Source organism: Macrosteles quadrilineatus, unplaced genomic scaffold (genome assembly GCF_028750875.1).
Source record: "Macrosteles quadrilineatus isolate MER2022 unplaced genomic scaffold, UCM_ALF_1.0 Scaffold_3__2_contigs__length_128488019, whole genome shotgun sequence".
Lineage (NCBI taxonomy): Eukaryota > Metazoa > Arthropoda > Insecta > Hemiptera > Cicadellidae > Macrosteles > Macrosteles quadrilineatus.
In genome coordinates this window covers 19494499-19514178 of record NW_026542596.1, presented here as the reverse complement: position 1 = coordinate 19514178, position 19680 = coordinate 19494499, and the positions used below count along the sequence as shown (strand labels likewise).

The window sequence follows — 19680 nt, the reverse complement described above, 5'->3', positions numbered from 1 at the left end:
TTCTTTTTTAGCTTAAATACATTTAAACATTTTTTCTGTTTATTTTTTGCAAACCTCTAAAACAAGTTATAACCTTGACTACAAGTCTTGTTGAACAATCCTCATGAGTGACTTAGTTATTGAGTTTATACTGTAATTTATATTCACTTAAAAACCACAAATTTTCATTGTTACATGTTAAGATTTATCAGAAACGCTAAGTATTAAACATATTGAGCAAGTTTTAACAAACTTGTGTTTTTCACAGGTCCTACAAAACAGCGATGAGTTGTTTGAGCGGGAAGAGTTGTCTGCTGCGCCAGACGCAGGTTGGCCAGACTGTTTCAACTCTGGCGTGTTTGTCTACAAACCTAGTCAACAAACCTTCCAAGCACTCATAGAGTTTGCGTTAATACATGGAAGCTTTGATGGTAAATGTGTATGTTAATAGTGAAATCCTCACTGATAGCAATTTTATTTTGGGGATGCAAACCTGGGTGTATATTTTTAACTGAACATATGCAATTGTGGAGTAGGGATACCTTTTCTTTTTCTTTTTGTATTTTTCACATCCTGGGGTTAATGATAAAGTTTTATAACGCTATAATGACCAGAGTCAACATTGCCATTAAACATCAAGTCAGATACTTCTTCGCCAGAACCGAAATCGTAAGTCACAGTTTCTCAAGCAACTGCCCTGTGTAGGCCTACTCGAAAAAATATAGTTAGGATATAGTTCACTGATAAATTGTAGTTCCAAATATCCCAGCGTACTCGCCATCTCGAGAAGATAAAATTTGGACGTCGAACACTGATCTTGAGTAAGATTAATCACTTACGATAAAATGTTTGTATGTTTACCAATCATTATCAATTATCTGTACAACTTGCAAGCGGATTTCCCTATGATTGTTCTGGTGGCTATAGAGAATAAATTATATTGATCAAAACAATAAGTTTCCGTCCCCTACTATGGGTATTATTTGACATTCCATACTCAAACTTAAACTCATTTACCACTTTCCTTCAGATCACTTTGCAGGAAAACTAAAACATTTTTGTGTCCCAGTTAGTCTGTTATGACTCAAAATTCATAGATTTGAAGTAGTGACAAATCCAATATAACGACCCCAATTCAAAAGAGTTGGTATTTTTTTGTAGGGACTTCCAGAGCACATTTAACACAAATTTGCTCTTTATCTTTTTAGTTCGATGGTTCTTTACATTTTTTTTCGTTCGGTATGTCTCTTTACGCCTAATGATTACCTTTTCTTTTTCTTTTTGTACTTTTCACACCCTGGGGTTAATGATAAAGTTTTATGACGCTATAATGACCCGAGTTAACATTGCCATTAAACATCAAGTCACATACTTCTTCGCCAGAACCGAATGGTAAGTCACAGTTTCTCAAGCAACTTCCCTGTGTACTTGAAAAAAAATTCACTGATATATTGTAGTTCCACGTATTTTAGCGTACTCGCCATCTCGAGAAGGTAAAGTTTGGTATCACTGAACGTCTAACACTGATCTTGAGTAAGATTCGTCACCTACTATAAAATGTTTGTATGTTTCCCACTCATTAGCAATTATATGCAACTTACAATTGCAACTTGCAAGCGGATTTCCCCATGATTATTCTGGTGGCCATAGAGAATAAATTATATTGATCAAAACAATAAGTTTCCGTTCCCTACTATGGGTATTATTTCACATTCCATACTCAAACTTAAACTCAATTACCACTTTCCTTCAGATCATTCACTTTGCAGGAAAACTAAAAAATTTCAAAAATAAGTTAACAAATACACTTTCCTTGATCAAAATCGAGTGCTTATAAACAGAAACTCCAAGTTTAATAATTGCATACTGAAAGTGAGGTTATACAAATAATAACAAATGTCTGACAAACATTAAACAGCTGACGAATAATTTATAAACTGTGTATCTTCAATAAGAATTGTATTGACTCGACCTTTAAAGGGCTGTAGGTCGTAGCCCTTAGAAAAAACGTAAATTCTAATGAAGTTCGGCAAATCTATGCATTATTCCCTTTAATTTGAGACATAAAACTTTTACATCGGTCCAGTAATTACTGAGAAAACAGTGTTACAACTGTGTATTAAATATATAGATAGATATTGCTGACTAAGATCAGCTGTTTCTTCATCCATAAGGTTATTATACAGTGTGTAAATTAAGTATGGAAACAAATCTGTATTTTTAAAACCGAAATAGATAGAAATATTCTATTTGTGGCAATAATAGTTAACAAAGATTCCGCAATTTTTCACATGAAAAATATTTTTTTACCCCCCTAACAGGGTAGGTGGTAGGGGGTGACTTATTTTTTTCAAATAGCAACCCCTATTGAGTGATGGTATTCCTGTTCCCATGGTAATAACAGTAATAACAAACGTGTAAACAAAAATATCGTGCATACACTTCTTAATAAATTAGTGTACAACAGGTGTTTCGGTTTTTTTTTTTTTTTTTTTATTTATTTATTTGTCATGAGAGCCGAAGCCCCCTGACTGCATACCCGGTACCTATCCTTATCAAAAATATTGTTGATTAAAAAAATTGCGGAACCTATGTCAACAATCAATTCCACAAACAGAATATTTCTATCTATTTAGGTTTTAAAAATACAGATTTCTTTCCATTATTTGTGAAATTGGTGCTTTTCACGTACAATAAATCAAATTTTGGAATATCTGCCATTTGGGCTAGGAGTGAGATATTCACCTCGGATTTGCGTCATTGTGTTTCTTTTGACAAACCCTTCAAAATGAGGGGTCACTCCATAGGGGTTGCTATTTGAAAAAAATAAGTCACCCCCTACCACCTACCCTGTTAGGGGGGTAAAAAAATATTTTTCATGTGAAAAATTGCGGAATCTTTGTTAACTATTATTGCCACAAATAGAATATTTCTATCTATTTCGGTTTTAAAAATACAGATTTGTTTCCATACTTAATTTACACACTGTATATTACCATTGACTAGATACTGAAGTTGTATTAATAGTCAAAGATATTACCTTTCTTGATCAAGGACAGCTTTAGGCAGTTCCTTTAATTTTATTACCCTCGAAAGATGAGCCAGATTATTTTTTAATTTAATGCTACTCAAGTCACATGTCCTTATCATAAATACTACAAGGGGATTTCTTTTAATAAACCATTATAATATTTACTTTAATATTTTCTTTGCGATTTGCAAAGATGTTTACAGGCTTGGTCAGTCAACCATGCTATGGCAGTCAAACTTCCATTTATGAATTTGGTTCTTTTGTTGTTTGCAATTACCTAAGAGATTCTAGGTTGTAGTTCTAAAACACGTTGTTATTCAGGAGGAGATCAAGGATTGCTGAATTTGTTCTTCAGTGATTGGCCGACAAAGGACATCAAGAAACATTTGCCGTTTGTTTACAACATGTGCTCAACAGCCACCTACTCTTATTTGCCTGCATTTAAACAGTGAGTAAAACAAATTCATGCATACACCTGAAAATTGAAATGAATGTCTAAAGTATATAAAAATGTTTTCTAGCCGGCAGGCCTATGTAGGTAGTAATTGATACTTTGTCCGTACAAACTGGTACCATTAATAAAGGCATACATTTTACCCACTCTAGTGGATCTAACAAATAAAAATAATACCCATCATGGGCTGGTTAAAATTAAATATATGAATATCCCAAAACATATAGTCAGCCTTAAGAGGATGGAATCCCAAGAAATAAATAACACCATTAATGCTGCATATTTAAGAACATGCTTTCTCAGCCTTTAAAGTCACTATCTAGCCCTGCATCCAATATGCTAATAAAGAAGGATTAAATGTCATTAACAATCAACAGCACCCATATTTTTTATCTATTTTACATTCTCAACCTCAAAACACTGCTTTCCAGGTTTGGTGCAGGGCTGAAGATTATTCACTTCATCGGTGCTGCGAAGCCTTGGCTTCAACCATTCAACACGGAGACAAGTCTAGTGAGCGTGTCAGGAGAGTCGAGACATCTCGTACAGTTTGTACAATTGTGGTGGGACATCTTCTGTGCTCACGTTCATCCCACACTGTCCACGGAAATGGTAAGCTTAACGCCCATGTATGATTCGTACACTCCAGTAAGAAAAGTTACTTTATTCCAAACCCAGCTATGCAGTGTTTTATATCTATTATGATTTTGCACGAATCGTTGCTTAACAGGGTTTGTGACTTTCAAAAACCACAATCATAAGTTTCTTAATGCTACAAAATTAAGATGAATATTTTAGATGGGTAAATCAACAATTTTTTATTTTTTATTGAGTTTTTGAAGCAACCTGATTAGAGGAATATGGTGGTTTTTTGTCCACTATTTCAATAAATGCTAAACAAAAATTTTTTACCATCAAGTCAGGTTAGAAGGAAATCTATTACAGGATAAATTAATTGTAATTTATTTATAAATCTTCATAACATTTGGCACATTTCTTTATATCATTGAACTCAGAAATTCAACAGTAAAGTCTATTTTAAAGCAAGATTTTAGCCCAATGGCAGCAAACTGAAGTAACAATTTAATTGAGTGAATGTAAATTATATTGGACAAGAATCTAAGAGTAAAATTCCTTATGATTAGGTAAAATTTTTTGTTTAACATATTAATTACGATAACTGAAGAATCACTTAGCCTGTAGACTTACTCTGACAGGGTATTGTTACTTTTAAGACTTTATTGCTTCTTGTTGAAACATATTCTTAACAATATGCCCCAATGGTTTACTAGCTTATTATTTAAGCTATGGATTTCTTTATAGTTTTATCATTTAACTTAAAACTTATTTGGACGGATCTCATTTAAATCGTCACCTTTGAATCCAAGTACCAATGCTAAATGATTCTCATTTGGAATGGAATTCAAATTGTCAAAGATGAATACTTGTAGCCCATTCCAATACAATGTAAAAACTGCATCTATAATAAAATATAATACTTTTCTTCTTGAGATCTCTTGAAACAAATTTCATAACACTGCATCATTACAAATTAGCTTCTTACTTTACTGTTATTTATTTTTACTTTTTACACTTATTTTTGTAACATTTATGCTTTTTGTGTTTTTAGGTATAAATGATAATGTTTATCAAGTTGCACGTTCTCCTTGTACTGCTTTCTAAACTAACAGTAATGAGTTCATAATCATTTTTGTAACACAAGTGCTGTTTTGTCTGTTCCTGTTGGTTGTTTTGTTTGTATCTAACTGTGTGAGCTCAACAGGACTGGAGCCATTGGTCATGTGAGTGTTAAGTGAAGATGGGTATGTACTCTGTTACTTACGTAAGTAGATTCATTGATTATAGAACACTTCAGTTCCTATAATCAATGGTAGAATAAACTAAATCATGCCCATTTAGGTTTACCACGCACGTAAACATTTAGCCTACATTTCAGGTTCCAGTTCTAGATTCTAGTAATACAATATCTTTTTATCAATATCTTGAGATAAACAAAATGTATTTGTATTTTTGTAATTATCACTTGAAACACTCATAAAAGCATCCAAGCATCCAAGAGTTTTTGTTTACTAAAAAAAAAATATTTAACTGAATCAAACAACAATCTGGAAAAACTTAAAAATGCAAAAAAAACAGACGATCACACAATTTTATAAAGCTTACAGTATTATTTTACTAACATGCCAATGTTGGCACATTAGTATCATGGAGATAGCGTACCTTGATTTAAATTAGCTATGCATTACTCACTGTATATCATTCGCTATTTCCAATATTAGATATGCAATACCTATATGGGGCTTCAACTTCATCATAAACTAAACAAATATTTAAATTACAAAAGTCTGCATTAAGAATTATTTTCCAATTGAAACCACGCCATTCCTGTAAAAAATTATTTAAAAATTACCAATTTATGAACTTTTACGCAATTTATATTTATGAAACATTACTATTTTTAAAGAAAAATTTTGAGAAATTCTGGAAAAATGATGAATTATGTAAGAAGAATTATGATTTGAGAAAATTACAAATTTTTCTTCTACTTTCCACCAAACAAAGTTTTATGAAAAACATCTTTATTACAACGGAAGAAAATTATTTAACAAACTACCAACTAATATTTAAAACTTAAAATTAAAAGATTACAAAAAAATAAAAAAAAATCCTTAATGAAAATCTAATCTACTTCAATGAAAAATGCATGAAAATTTAAAGTTTTTTATTTAATACTAAACCTAATTGTACTGTCGATACAATTTATATTGTAAAGACAATAAAGTATTTATTTATTTATTAGGATTATTATTATAGAGGATTATTTTAGAAAGTTTTTTGGATTAAGTAACGGATAAATCGTTGATAAATTGTTAAAAATTTGATTGTCAAGTATCGCTAAATTTGTTAATAAACATAAAATAAAGCACAGTAAAAGCCTGCATTTTATCACAATGCCCATCTAAAAATCCTTCTCTTAGGCTTCTTTAATACTAAAAGACACATCAGTATCCAATTTTCAATTACCGTACATCCTTTAATACTTATTGTAATTAATTCACTTCTGCTGCATTAAAATTGTTAAAACAGTTGACCTGACCCAAGTTTGTGGACTTTACTTTGTTCCGTTCAACTACAAACTGATTATTCATCATAAATATCATGAACATAGAAGTTAGCTCAAACTAACTAAAATTTGTCACATCTCTCAAATCCACAGTCATTCAACAGAATGTTAAGAACGGAATGTGAATGTGCTACATTCAGAAATTATTACGCCTTTTTATAGTTAGAGATAGTGAAGAGATAGTGCTGAAGACAATAACTGCTTTTGTAGTCTTTAGTCAAAGAATAGAGCAGAGCTGAGATATTGCATGACTTAGAGGGTTTAGAAACGCTTGGGTTTTGATCAAGCCAGGTGAGGTAGGGTGGTTTGGATGGTGTTGGATCACATCCTCGGTTATTTTCTCTTGGGAGCTTTACTCAATGTCAACTGTCCGAGCATGAATCGTCATCATGGGTCTTGAGCTTTGCGAATCATGAGATTCTCCGCTTTGCTCGTATACATATTACCGTTGAGCTGTGATCTTCTGTCCTAGTTCATGTCATATTCATGGGAACTTTCATGGCTAAGGTTGTCTTGTCTGGTCGCTAACAAGGGTTGTCGGGTTCTTCTGGTTCTATCGATGTTTGGGTTTTTCTCACTCAGTAATCTATCCTAATTTGATACAGACTTGGCATCGGCTCGAGACCAGCTTAGAGTTCTTCACAAGGCCTCCACCACCCTTGATATTGCTCTCGGAACAGTCTTATTTCAAACAAACACCTCCATCTCCTCCACCACCCGTTTTGTCGGATTATCAGGAACAAAACTACGGATATTCCGATCCGTGGGACGAATATGTAGAACAAAGTGACGAACCACCCAAAGACTCTTGTAGGAACTATAACAATGCTGTTGACAATTACCTGCTCTCTAACGACAGTAGTGAAATAAATTACAGTGACCATTTTACAAATTTTAATATCCAGTTTTCAAGTGAGCACAGGGTCAGTAGAGCTTCTGTTAGACCTCATTTAGACCATAATTCCGAAAGCAACAGTCACAATAATCGTGATAGTCATGTTCAACACTTGCACACACACAGTCACTCCCATTATCACCACACTCCTAGTCAACCACACACCTCAGAGCCCGGACTTTGGGAAGATTCTGCTCAATCTGAGTTTTACTCTGTTACTGATGGTGGTGGGAATGATCAAGATCACAGAACAACTTCAAGAAAAAACAGTTTTTCACAGCCCGAACAAAATCAAATTGTGCCGGAAATCAGAGTGGCTCCACCCTTAGTAGAACATTCATACCCGCATGAACCCCCAGCACAACCAATCCATGAACCCTCCCAGAGTGAATCTAGTTCAGTACACTGCCACACTCAGCAGCACTGTAGTCCTGCACAGTCCGACGATGAAGTAAGTAGCCACAACTGTAGCCTGTGTAAACAAAACAATACAAATCTTTTATTCTGTATCAGGGTAAGTAAACCCGTAGCAGATTACTTGAAGAAATATAATGATAAAATTAAAAGGACATAGCAAAGAATTTGAATTTTGTTTCAAGAAAAAATGTTTAATTAACTTATTTGCTGTTACGATGATATATTTAAATATGTATTACATGAAGTATGTTTGAAGAATTTTTCCAAGATGTATTTCATTCCAGTTTAAAAAGGCTTAGATAAACTAAACAAATCAATATCTGATTAATAAAACATTTTAGCTTGAAAAAAAAACTTATTGCAAGAGATGAGTAGAATGTTTAAAGTTTAATCTTTTTAAACACTTTACAGGCAGTGTAGATTTTAGAAAATAAAAATATTGTAATGTTATAGGCAAAATTACTTCCATTATAAATATTATAATACAATTTAAATTTTTGTTTCACTGAGTTATTCTTTTATGGCATCAAGCTTTTATAAAATTGTGCTGGTCGTCTGATTTTACCTAATGAAACTTGTTCTCTCAGGTACACATCTTAAACTATCTGAGTTCAAATGCAAGAATATTTGATTTTTTTACTTTTGCGACTTATAAGTTTCTGTTTTTTAGCTCATCTTAATTTTATTGTTATGTTCTCTACCATTAAAGGTTTATTACGGACATTTTCCATCACAATAATGGTAAAAACAATATACAACGTGTTGGGATCAGATTTCAGATCCCGAAACATCGTGAATTGTTTTTTACCATTGTTATGGAAAATGTCCACAATAAACCTTTAAACAAAATTAACTCACCATCACCAACAATGAACATCAAACAAAGAATATTCTACTTATGGTGCTTCAAATTAAATACAAAGAAATACATTAGATCGGTAGCTATTACTTTTTTTTACATTAAAAATTGATAAATATGGTTTTTGAAATTCAAAACCTTCACTTCTACACAGGGCTAAATAAAATATATGTTTTAGTCGTTAAAAATTCATTGATATATTTTCACACGCTTATATATTCAAAGGCCAGTAATGACATTTTTGATGATTCTTTGTTTTGGCTGTCACTGAAAACTAGGTACCTATTCTAAAATGATGTTCAATGCTACAAATAAACAAATTATGTTTACTTCTCTAAAATGACAAACAACTAGGACTAAGAAAATAATAGAAATGGAAACAAAAAGCTTCTCAACTTAATTGTGAGAAATTTTAATTTTTTAATCAGTTAAATGAGGTTATTGCATGTTTGTTGGTCCAGTAAACCAATCAGAGTTCTTGAAGATTGTTTTGTTGGCAGGCGGGATTAGCAGGCGCCCTAGCCACAGTCACTCTGGGCGCTCCTCTGACTGTTGAACAAAGGGCTTTAGAGGAACATCTCAGGAGACAAGGCTGGGAGCAGGGCAACATAGATTACATGGGCAAGGATTCCTTTGACAACATCTGGCAAAAGATCTGTCAAACTTTGGGAACCACAGCTCCCACACCGTCCTCAGAAGCCCCTGCTCCAGTCGCTCCTGTTGCAGCGCCAGTTTATGTATCTTCGGTCGAGATCTCGCCCTCCGGTCAGATTGATAAGACCCCACCACAAGCCAACTATGCCCCTGTAAGTGCCCTAGTAGCGACTGTTGAAGCTTCTGATACTAAGGATGCTACTAAAGCGCCCCAGTCAGAAACTCCAACAGTTGCAAGTGAACCAAAACCTTCGGTTACAGAAGTAGTATCAACGGTTAGCGTTACTTCATCAGCAGCAACAACACCACCACAAGTCGCCAGTGAAGCTCCTGCATCCACGGCAGTAGCGCCTGCAGAGAAGACTGAGACACAACCTGCGCCTCTCACAATTCCTTCTGCTCCAAAAGAAGCAACAGTAACAAGCCCAGTCCCTCCTCCAGTTACTCCAACTATGGTACCAGTCCCGACAGATGTTTCAACTGCAATCACTCCCGCCTCAACAGCTCCAGCTTCAACAACTACAACTCCAACCGCAACTACTCCTGCAACAATTTCTCCAACTCCACCAACACCGGTCCCAACCGCTCCATCCCAAACTGAACCCCTAACTCCATCAACTCCAGCCCCAACAACTCCAACCCTAACACCAACAGCTCCAACACCAATAACCCCTACACCAACACCAACAACTCCAATCCCAACACCAACAGCTCCAACACCATCAACCCCTACACCAACACCAACAACTCCTACCCCAACTCCAACAACTCCTGCCACAACTACTCCTACTCCAACACTTCCAGCCCAAGTTGAACCACTACCTCTAACAAATCCAGCCCCTACAACTCCAGCTCCAACGCCTACAACTCCCACCACAACTACTCCAACTCCAGCAACTATAGTCCCAACAACCCCAGCCCCAACTGAACCTCCAGCTCCGACACCTTCAGCCCCAACTACTCCAACTCCGGCTCCAACAACTCCAGCTCCGACACCTTCAGCCCCAACTACTCCAACTCCGGCTCCAACAACTCCAGCTCCGACACCTTCAGCCCCGACTACTCCAACTCCGGCTCCAACAACTCCAGCTCCGACACCTTCAGCCCCAACTACTCCAACTCCGGCTCCAACAACTCCAGCTCCGACACCTTCAGCCCCAACTACTCCAACTCCGGCTCCAACAACTCCAGCTCCGACACCTTCAGCCCCAACTACTCCAACTCCGGCTCCAACAACTCCAGCTCCCACACCTTCAGCCCCAACTACTCCAACTCCGGCTCCAACAACTCCAGCTCCAACACCAACAACTCCAGCCATATCTACTCCAACTCCAGCTGTAACAATCCCAGCCCCAGAAGTTCCTGCACCAGCCCCTGCAGAAGTTCCTGTGCCAGCAGTTGTAAAAGTTCCTGCACCAGCCATTGCAGAAGTTTCTGCCCCAACTCCTGCAGAAGTGCCTGTGCCAGCCCCTGCAGAAGTGCCTGCACCAGCTCTTGCAGAAGTGCCTGCGCCAGCCCCACCAACTCCTACAGCACAGCCTCAAACCCCAACAGTGACAGAGCCTACCCCTCCCACATCACCTCCAATAGCTACTGAAGCCCCTCAACTAGCCAAGTTACAAGTTGAGCCCGAAGTGCCTGCTACACCCCCTGCAGGAGCCTCTGCTCAACCTAGCCTTGAAGGGGCAGTAGCAGAAGAACCCCCAGTACCACCGAAGAGAAAAGGAGGAAAGGGACAGCAAGACTCTAAAAATCAAAAGGGAGGAAAACCATCTAAAGGGAAAAAGTAATAGCTTTAATTCTGCTTTCAATGTAACACTAAATTTCAATTCAGTTACATAAAATTGTGTTTGTTACTGAATTACACAACCTAATTCTTAATTAATGTTATCAATGTTTTAAACTTTTTTGTTACAAGTCATTAATTAATTCATATTAACAAAATGCTTTCCTCATAAGGAAAGTGTGAAACTATCTAGTCATTATGTGTTAGGGTGTAGGAGTGTTAACTGTTCTTAGGTGCCAAAAAGAGTTTCACGCTGCTTATGTTCGCTGTTAACCAAAATAATAATCTCTTGAGTTTAACAGAGTGAGACAGTGTATTGAATAGCTCATGATATTATTTGTCAAACAAACACATATTATAATGGTTTCTTTTTCATTTGTATTTACTTACAAAGTAACTGAGATGATTCAAGAAAAATATTGTTTTAATTGTGTATAATTAGTTTTTGTTTTTTATTGATTAATGTACACAAAATATTATACTTTAGTTTTGATAAATATTTTGAGAATATAGATTTTGTTAAAACATTAAAATAAAACTGTATAAACTGAGAAAAAGAGCTTTTTTAATGGATCAATCTTTATTTTCACGTTGTATTTTCATGTAAATAATCCACAGAAATATTTTTTTGAAGGAAGAAATAAAGGAATATAATATTAAAAGTGTTGCAGAGCAGCTCTACTACTACTGCTACCTACTACGAATACTTGCAGCAGAGCTGGTAGTCCCTTCTTCTTGGGACATTGTAAAATATTTAAAGTTAGAAGGTAAAGTAGGAAGATGTAGATTAATGAATGTCTAACGGGCGAGCATGTACACGAGCCTGTTGGCGGACATGCTCGGTATTTCCAACAGACGTACGAGCATGCTCGCGAACTTGCTTGCCGCCACCACACAGTACTAATGCTTCTCTCGTGCTGAGACAGTCCGACAAGCCGAGAGCTGAGTCCAACATGCTCGCCAGTATGAAGGCTCACAGACCCCACAAACGGGCGAGCATATTTGCCGCCAACACCGTCACGAACATGCTCGCGAACATGTTTGCCTGTGTATGGGGGGCTTTAAATGCTGTAATAATGAAGTTAAACTAAATAAGTTATAAATAATATATAAGTTACAAGTTATAAATGAAGTTAAATTAGTGTAAATAAGCTTTAAAAACATCGTTTTTTGCTTGGCAGCCATCAGTCAGTGCAAAACAATGTATGATTACAGAGCATTCTTTTAAACCTGCACTTAAAAGTAGAAATGGAAATATGGATAAGTCAAAACTATTGACCCTATCTAGATTGGCAAGGATGACCCAGGATGAGCTAATTTATAAAACATGTAGCGTCTTTTTAGATATTTCTAAAAAGTAGCTTTGTATATCTAAAACCAGGCAAATTATTTGGCTCTAGCTGGCTACACAAAATTTGTGGTTGAATTGAAAGAGAATCATCACATCTCCATGTCATATATTCCACGTTACTATTTGTATTATGAAACACTACCTAACTGAAAAAAATATTAACTTGATCAAAGAGCCAAATTTATCACATTGCAACCGCACAAGGCTCCCGTGACACACATTTATCTGTGCCCAGTGACACTAGCGCCAGACGCACTACACAGGTCTGCGCCTTTACCCGACTCGTATTTCATTGCTTCAGTAATCGCTCAGCATTTACGGGTGAGGCTTGTATCACTTACGAAGGGCAGTTTCCGCCATTTCATTACATGTTCACCGCGCCCTAATCCGTCGGCTGTTACGGAATTTATGATTTTGTTTCATTGTGTGTATCTACAGGGCCTGATTAAGGGTCTAGTCGCCAGTAGGCTGACGTTTTTCGCGCCCCCTCCTCCCTTCCACTACCCCTCCTCTCAGCTACCACTTTCAAAATTTCAAAGAAAGAATACTAATACTGAATTCAAAATTAAAAATGGCCAAAGGCCACTACTACTACTAATACTAATATACTACTACTAATATTCTATCTGAATATATATACTAACAGTTTATTTTAAAACAAAAGAAAACTGGTCATAAATAATTAATGCATGGTTTGATTAGGAACTTTTAAAATAGTGACAAATCGGTTGTTCAAGGAATGTAAAACTTTCTTATTTAAAATAATGTATTTATTTTACATTTTATTAAACATATGATTGTATTAAATCAAAAGTAGACCTAACCTAAAATATTAAAAAACCAAACAATAATATGCGAACTTTCTAAATTAACTCAGTTAATCACCTAGACCAATTTTATTAGGACCTTTAGATGGAATTACTTAGTTTACAGCACTTATCTGTATTTATCTGTAACAAAAAGTATCGTTAAATGTTTTTACAAATAAATTATTACTATAAACTAGCTGTAACCCACGAGCTTCACCCTGTTTGACTTCATAAGTATTAATAAAACTATTGATTGGTTAAGTTAAGCTGAAATAAGCAAATAAGTACAGCTGAGGTATTTTTAACATTAGGTATATGGAAGGTTCCCTTTAGAAAGGAATTATGACCTTAAAGGGCAATTTATGAAATAATGGATAGTTTTGCGCAAGGTTTTCGTCATTACGAATATTTTAAGTATATGGTTATGGGGGTGTGACTTGTAGTTTTCTCAAAAGTTCATGGGTACTTTGGGCTTTATATAAGGATATAATGATAATGAAAATCTGCCGAACTCACCCTTCCCCACCTCCTTCCCTATCTGCGCGAATCCTTTTTTGGAATAAAACATTTTTTACGCCCCCTGTCCCAACTTTAAGTCTTAGCTCTCTGGCGCCCCCCTAAAACACTTGGCTGACTGGCGCCCTAGGCTCCAGCCTAATTAGCCTAATGGGTAATCAGGCCCTGTGTATCTAGCATATTTGGAACGCAATTATATGCATTTTCAGCAGTCAACGTGTTAAGGGTGTTCCGATGTCAAATAACCTGGCATGTAGCATCAATCAATAATTGGTCATTCGTGGGCCTCAATCATGCAGCAATTGGAAGCTAAATCAAATCTTCAGGAGAAAAATTCATTTATGGAAATCTCCAGTTCTCTGTGTGTGTTAAAAAATAAATAAAATAAAAGCGTTACTATAAGGATAATAGGTGTTACAACGATCCAAAGAACTCTAAGGTATGTTTATTGACAACATTTTTCTATCTTATAACTTTTTTGTGTTCACAACAGAAACTATGTTTTTCATTAGAATAAGTTGTAAAAATATGTTTGTGCCACACTACACACTAAATATAAACTATTAAAAAGCAGTCCATAAGAAAAGGGTACAAATGATCGTTAAATTATGTTTGTTATTATTGAATCACTTGTTCATAAAGAAGCCACTCTAAAAGACAAAAGAATGTAAATACGGTAGTTGAATTGTATGTTTGTATCTTGTACTTTGTGCCATGCAAGTTAAGCTAACAATGACATGACATTGTAATAATCACTTATAAAACACCCCTATTACAAAAAAATATCACATTATAAATTTACATACATGAAAATATTAACTAGCCTACACATTATTTGTTATTTCAAAAGATAAGGACAGAAGAACAAACTTAAAGGCAAAATGACAGTCTATGTACACCCATATGTACGGAAATAACCCTCCAAAACTGTGTTAATGGGATTACGGTACTTGTTAAAATTGAATTACTTATTAGACTTACAAGCTTCTAAATCAATCTGTATATATCCACTGATGACACCCATTCTTTCAAGAGCCTCTTTGTAGCATTTAGACATTTCAATCTCTAGAACTATTAAGTGGCCATTCATTTGTTCATTATAGGTTTTGAACTGATTAAAAAGAGGATCAAACTGTTTTGCAATAAATTCTACTTGCGTAATCACACACATCAATCGATCCCAAGATGGTAATGGATACTCATCAGCACAATTATCTATCAAAACTGTCAGATTTGTTGAGAAGTTTTCTAAACTTTTTATTATAAAGTTAAACTGATTTATGTTTTCTTCCATTTTTTGTCCTGAATGAGACATTTTTGCACATATTGCCACTGCTATATTTAATTCTTCAACGTTGTACAAAACATCGTCTATGATAGCTTCTAGACATGATGATTCATAGCCTGATGAGTTTGTTGGCATTTCATTTGCGTACGTTTCATTTGCAGCCATCGATAATTTTTTCACGGAGTTTAGATAGTTTGTTGTAACTGAGTCGGAATAACTTTTTTGAAGATCTTGAAGATCGTTCTTGATGAAGTTAAGATCTAATGTGGCAGCTTGCTGGATCTCATTTATTGCTGCGTCTGTCGTGGTGGGGGAAGACTGAAAAATATACGACACGCCTTAGTCAAAAGCTTCACAACTGGATCTCTTGAAAACAATAACCTATGTAAACAACAATAGACCTCGATAATAAGACTCATACATAATAGTAAAACTCCCATTACACCCCCCCATGTAGCACAGATGGTTGGGCCAACGTTGGTAAATTGTGGAGCCACACAGTTGGCCAACGGTAGAAATGTCACCTCTTTAAACTGTTTTCCAGCCAACCTTTGTCCAACAATGGCCCAACCAAAATTATTTCACACAAAATAATAAAGATTTAGTACGAAAAGCATAATTATTAGTTGAGTAAATTGATTAAATAGTTCAAAAAAACAAATTTTGAAAAAAAGCTGGAACAAAATTTTTTGGCCCAGACGGGTCTCGAACCCGGGTCCTTCGACTTATGAGCCTCTTACCTTACCACTGAGCTATCTGTGATTGTTGATACAGAGAGTTTTCAAGTGGTGAAAGAGTAGCCGACAGTTGCAATGGTCGCAATACTTCAAACATTTTTGATACTACACAGTATAATATGATTCTGTTAATCTGTTAAGGCATCATAAGTAGTTATTTTTTTTTTTGAGTTAGAGAGGATACTGGTATTTGAATATAGATTAATTAATTACCGTTAGATTATTAATGCTATTATAATTGACTGTTATATGATTAATTACTCTTTCCCCTTAAATTGTTGCAAATAAGTTAAAGAATAGTAATTTAAAAAATATTTGCATTATTATAATTATTAAAATTCATTGTTGTAGCCCCGGAACTGTAATATATAAAATATCTGGTTTTACAATACCTTTATCAGTTCCAAAAACTTTTGGAAACTTTTGGAACTGATAAAGGTATTGTAAAACCAGATATTTTATTATAATTATGTTGTGAAAGCTAGACCCAGAGAATGAAAGTCGTGTAAACTTAACTATGGACCATCGTTGGTCCAACAAAAGTATCTTTTGTTGGTCCAACGGAGTGAAAAACGGTTGGACAACGGTTGGCTTGATGTATGATACCCAACAATGCATATTAATGTATTTCATTAACAATGAACCGATGTTGGTCCACAGTTGTAAATATTGGTTGGCCCAACTACGAGATATACAGTTGGACAACGGTTGGTTGGTTGTGGAAGCTCCAACCAACCATCGACCAACTGTCCCACAGTTGGCCAACGTTGGCCCAACCATCTGTGCTACATGGGCCATTACTCCCATTATCCCTTAGGTGAGTCAAACCATGTACTGGTTTTCCAAAACAAACAAAAACTTTGTGTTGATGACTTTCCTTTCCCATGAATTCATTATGTGATTTTAAAGTAACTTTGTTAAAACCAGAAATTAACTGTGAAATGTATAGGCCTACATAGTAACTTCAATGTTTAAAACAGGTTTAGAATTGGGTTTTTCTGTGTTCATATAGGTAAATTTTTGTTTGAGGAGAAACAATTTTTCACACCTTTTCCCATTAACTTCCAACTGAATCATTCAACGTTTATCATAGGTAAGCCTCTTTATTGTTGGAAATTAAAAACTTGAATGCCCAATAAATAACGAAAATAGGTACTAAAACAACTTTGAATTTTACAGAGGATCAATAATATGGTGCAATTATTGAAGCATGCAGCAGGTACCTATTGGTTTCCTGCAGGTTGTCCCTGCATAGACACTATACAGGGTAGTCGAGTAAGGGGTATAGAAGATACTTTTTCGTCATACTGCAGCAAAAACAGCCGCTTTTAATACATGCATTGTTGGTCTGAAGTAACTATTTTACTCCCTAGGGCCTAGGGAGTAAAACGGTTTTTAGTCCCTAGGGAGTAAAAGTCTGCTGTTGTAATCAGTTGTTAAATTTGATTGTAAGCAATCCCTCCCAGGTATCAGAATTATTTATCGATTTATTAATCGGTTGTAGGTTATTGTTGCATTCATGTCAGTAGTTTGATACAGTAACACAGTCGAAATAGCCAAAATTATTGAATTAACTTACTAAACAGCTGCTTATTTTTGCATTAGCAAAACTGAAAACAAGTTGTTTTGAGGCGGTATATTTACATGAAAAGTTTATTTCTTTAATAACTTGTTTTGTTAATAAATGTTGCAATATGACAAAGAACATAGTTCATCAAGTTTGTTCGCCGGGCCCCCTCTCCCAATAATCTTTAAAAACATTATCACATGTATTACCGCCTAAACTTGCACTTTAGCTGGGCAAGGCATCTCCCGAGGCATCATCGTTGTCTTCCATGATCGCGGCAACATCGTGAATACTTCCCGTAGTTATGGAAGAAACATTCTTATCTACCGTGATTTCAACCAAACCTAGGACATCACCAGATAACAACATCATCGTCTCCCGTGTTTAAGTCCCTAATATATCTCACGACCCGTGGTGACGGGGAAATCATTTTTCTGCAATCCCGAAAAATCCTACATATATCTCTCGCGGGAAAAGAAATGTCATTATCGTCTTCCGCAATCGCAGCAAAATATTGAACATCTCCTGTGGCCACGGAAACATAGTCATCGTCACTCGCGGAGAAATGTTCTTGTCGATATCCGCGATTGCGGCAAAAGTGTAGGCTCTTTCAATTTTGTGGGCGTGATCCACGCGGACATATAAAAGCTTTTACTTTTAATTGGGCATTATTGTATTGGGTTCTGAGAAATCGGTTCGAGCATGATTTTCTAATTCTGTGCTTGATCTCTCAATTAAGCTTGTAGGCCAGGCTCTGCTCAGCTCGAAAGTTATTTTATAAAAATCAATAGTTTCCAAAGTAAACCGATTTTAAACTGATCTGATTTGGCCCGAGGCTCATATGTATGTTTAATTTTTTACCTGACTAAGTAAACGAACCTTAAGTGCAGCATCCTAATAGTAAGAAATTAAATGCCATTAAAAACCATATTTAGCATCAATGAAAGAATGGAATTATTTATTAGCTAGTGCCCTAGCTACCTAGGTTGATTTGCCGATTTGATAAAAAAAAATTGTTATCTTCATTTTTTTTAAATCATTATAGAGAGCTCTGGTGTGACCCGCCAGGGGCTAGGAGGATTAACATTAATGTTTTAGGCCGGGGGCCACATTGGTTCTAAATATGGTCCTATTATAACCTTCACACACTCCACGAGGGCAGTTGATGCAACCTGCATGACTGAGGACAATTCTTTAACTGAGGTTTGTAGAGAATTTTAATCGATCGGTCAAGTAATAGTGAAGAATTGAATTGGGCTGTACAATTGAATGAGCTTGTGAACCAGCAAGTTTGGGACATGAAAACGGAGTGTTATGGCTTTTGAAAATGTTCAAAAAAACATTTGTTGAATCTATACCTTATAAACAATATAAAAATGGCAAATTTGCATTGTAAAAATCGTAGAACTTTAACAAACTGTTGTATATTAAAGGGTTATTATAGGATTAAAGGTTACTGAAATATTGTACCGGTACATTTCAAATCACAAGGTTTTTTTTTTTAGAAAAAGTCAACCGTTTTATTTTATTTTTTTTAACGTGTACTTTGCTTACCCAACCGGCCCTGCAGTCAACTTCAAATTGGGACATTGTTAAAATAAATTTAAAATGTATTCATGGGTGCATTATTTATTTCTTATTTGTTAATTCTTGTTTGTACAGAGAAATGGAAAACAACATTTCTATATAAATAAATGTCAGGTGTCCAGGGCCAAGCTCTGAGTAATAACTCTTTTCCATGGGGGTTTGTTTCTTTTATTATAATTGCTTAAACCCCTTTAAGTGCCTGCCTGCACTATACAGTTATGATATTAGAAAATTGGTATGTGCATTTGGCAGTATAAGTTCGGATTAATTTATTTTATAATAATGATACTTTAATTATTTCAAACACTTTACCATTGAGGATGCAATAATAGCAGCCAGTAGATGAGTATAGATCCACACCTCCATCGCTGCACCTCTCATGATAAAGACATAAGTAATTGATTCTCTTATCAGGAAACCTTTTATGACAATTTCAAGTATTTGAGTAATTTAGTATCGGAGGTTTGTCCAAATGGCAATGCAATATGCCTCTATGAGTCATTTAAACCTACAATGAAATTTGTCAGGTATAATTTGAGCGTAGAACATGGACTTCTGTTGCCATTTGGCCTGTTGAATAAGAAATGTAAAATCCATAATATTTT

General features: G+C 35.4%; 2 protein-coding genes across 4 annotated transcripts in view; one reads left to right on the top strand and one right to left on the bottom strand.

Moving 5' to 3' along the window:
• The window catches only part of LOC128989599 (glycogenin-1), a 39264-nt gene extending 27475 nt beyond the window's left edge, over positions 1–11789 (top strand). Inside the window, exons 4-9 of one of the 3 annotated variants that reach the window (XM_054411534.1) lie at positions 248–410; positions 3332–3458; positions 3896–4076; positions 7215–7955; positions 9281–9586; positions 9696–9831. In XM_054411534.1, coding sequence (XP_054267509.1) covers positions 248–410; positions 3332–3458; positions 3896–4076; positions 7215–7955; positions 9281–9586; positions 9696–9701 — 1524 coding nt within the window. In that variant the 3' untranslated portion in view covers positions 9702–9831. Of the gene's footprint in view, positions 1–247; positions 411–3331; positions 3459–3895; positions 4077–7214; positions 7956–9280 lie in introns of all 3 variants that reach the window. The other 2 variants (XM_054411532.1, XM_054411533.1) reach the window with 2 other exon arrangements.
• Positions 11790–14325: 2536 nt separating this feature from the next.
• LOC128989602 (uncharacterized) lies at positions 14326–19508 on the bottom strand. The gene is made up of 2 exons (XM_054411536.1): positions 19388–19508; positions 14326–15502 (listed from the first exon to the last, which is right to left on the bottom strand). The coding sequence occupies exons 1-2, from the start codon at positions 19454–19456 to the stop codon at positions 14861–14863; spliced, it is 711 nt and encodes a 236-aa protein (XP_054267511.1). The 5' UTR covers positions 19457–19508; the 3' UTR covers positions 14326–14860.
• Between the last annotated feature and the right edge of the window lie 172 nt (positions 19509–19680).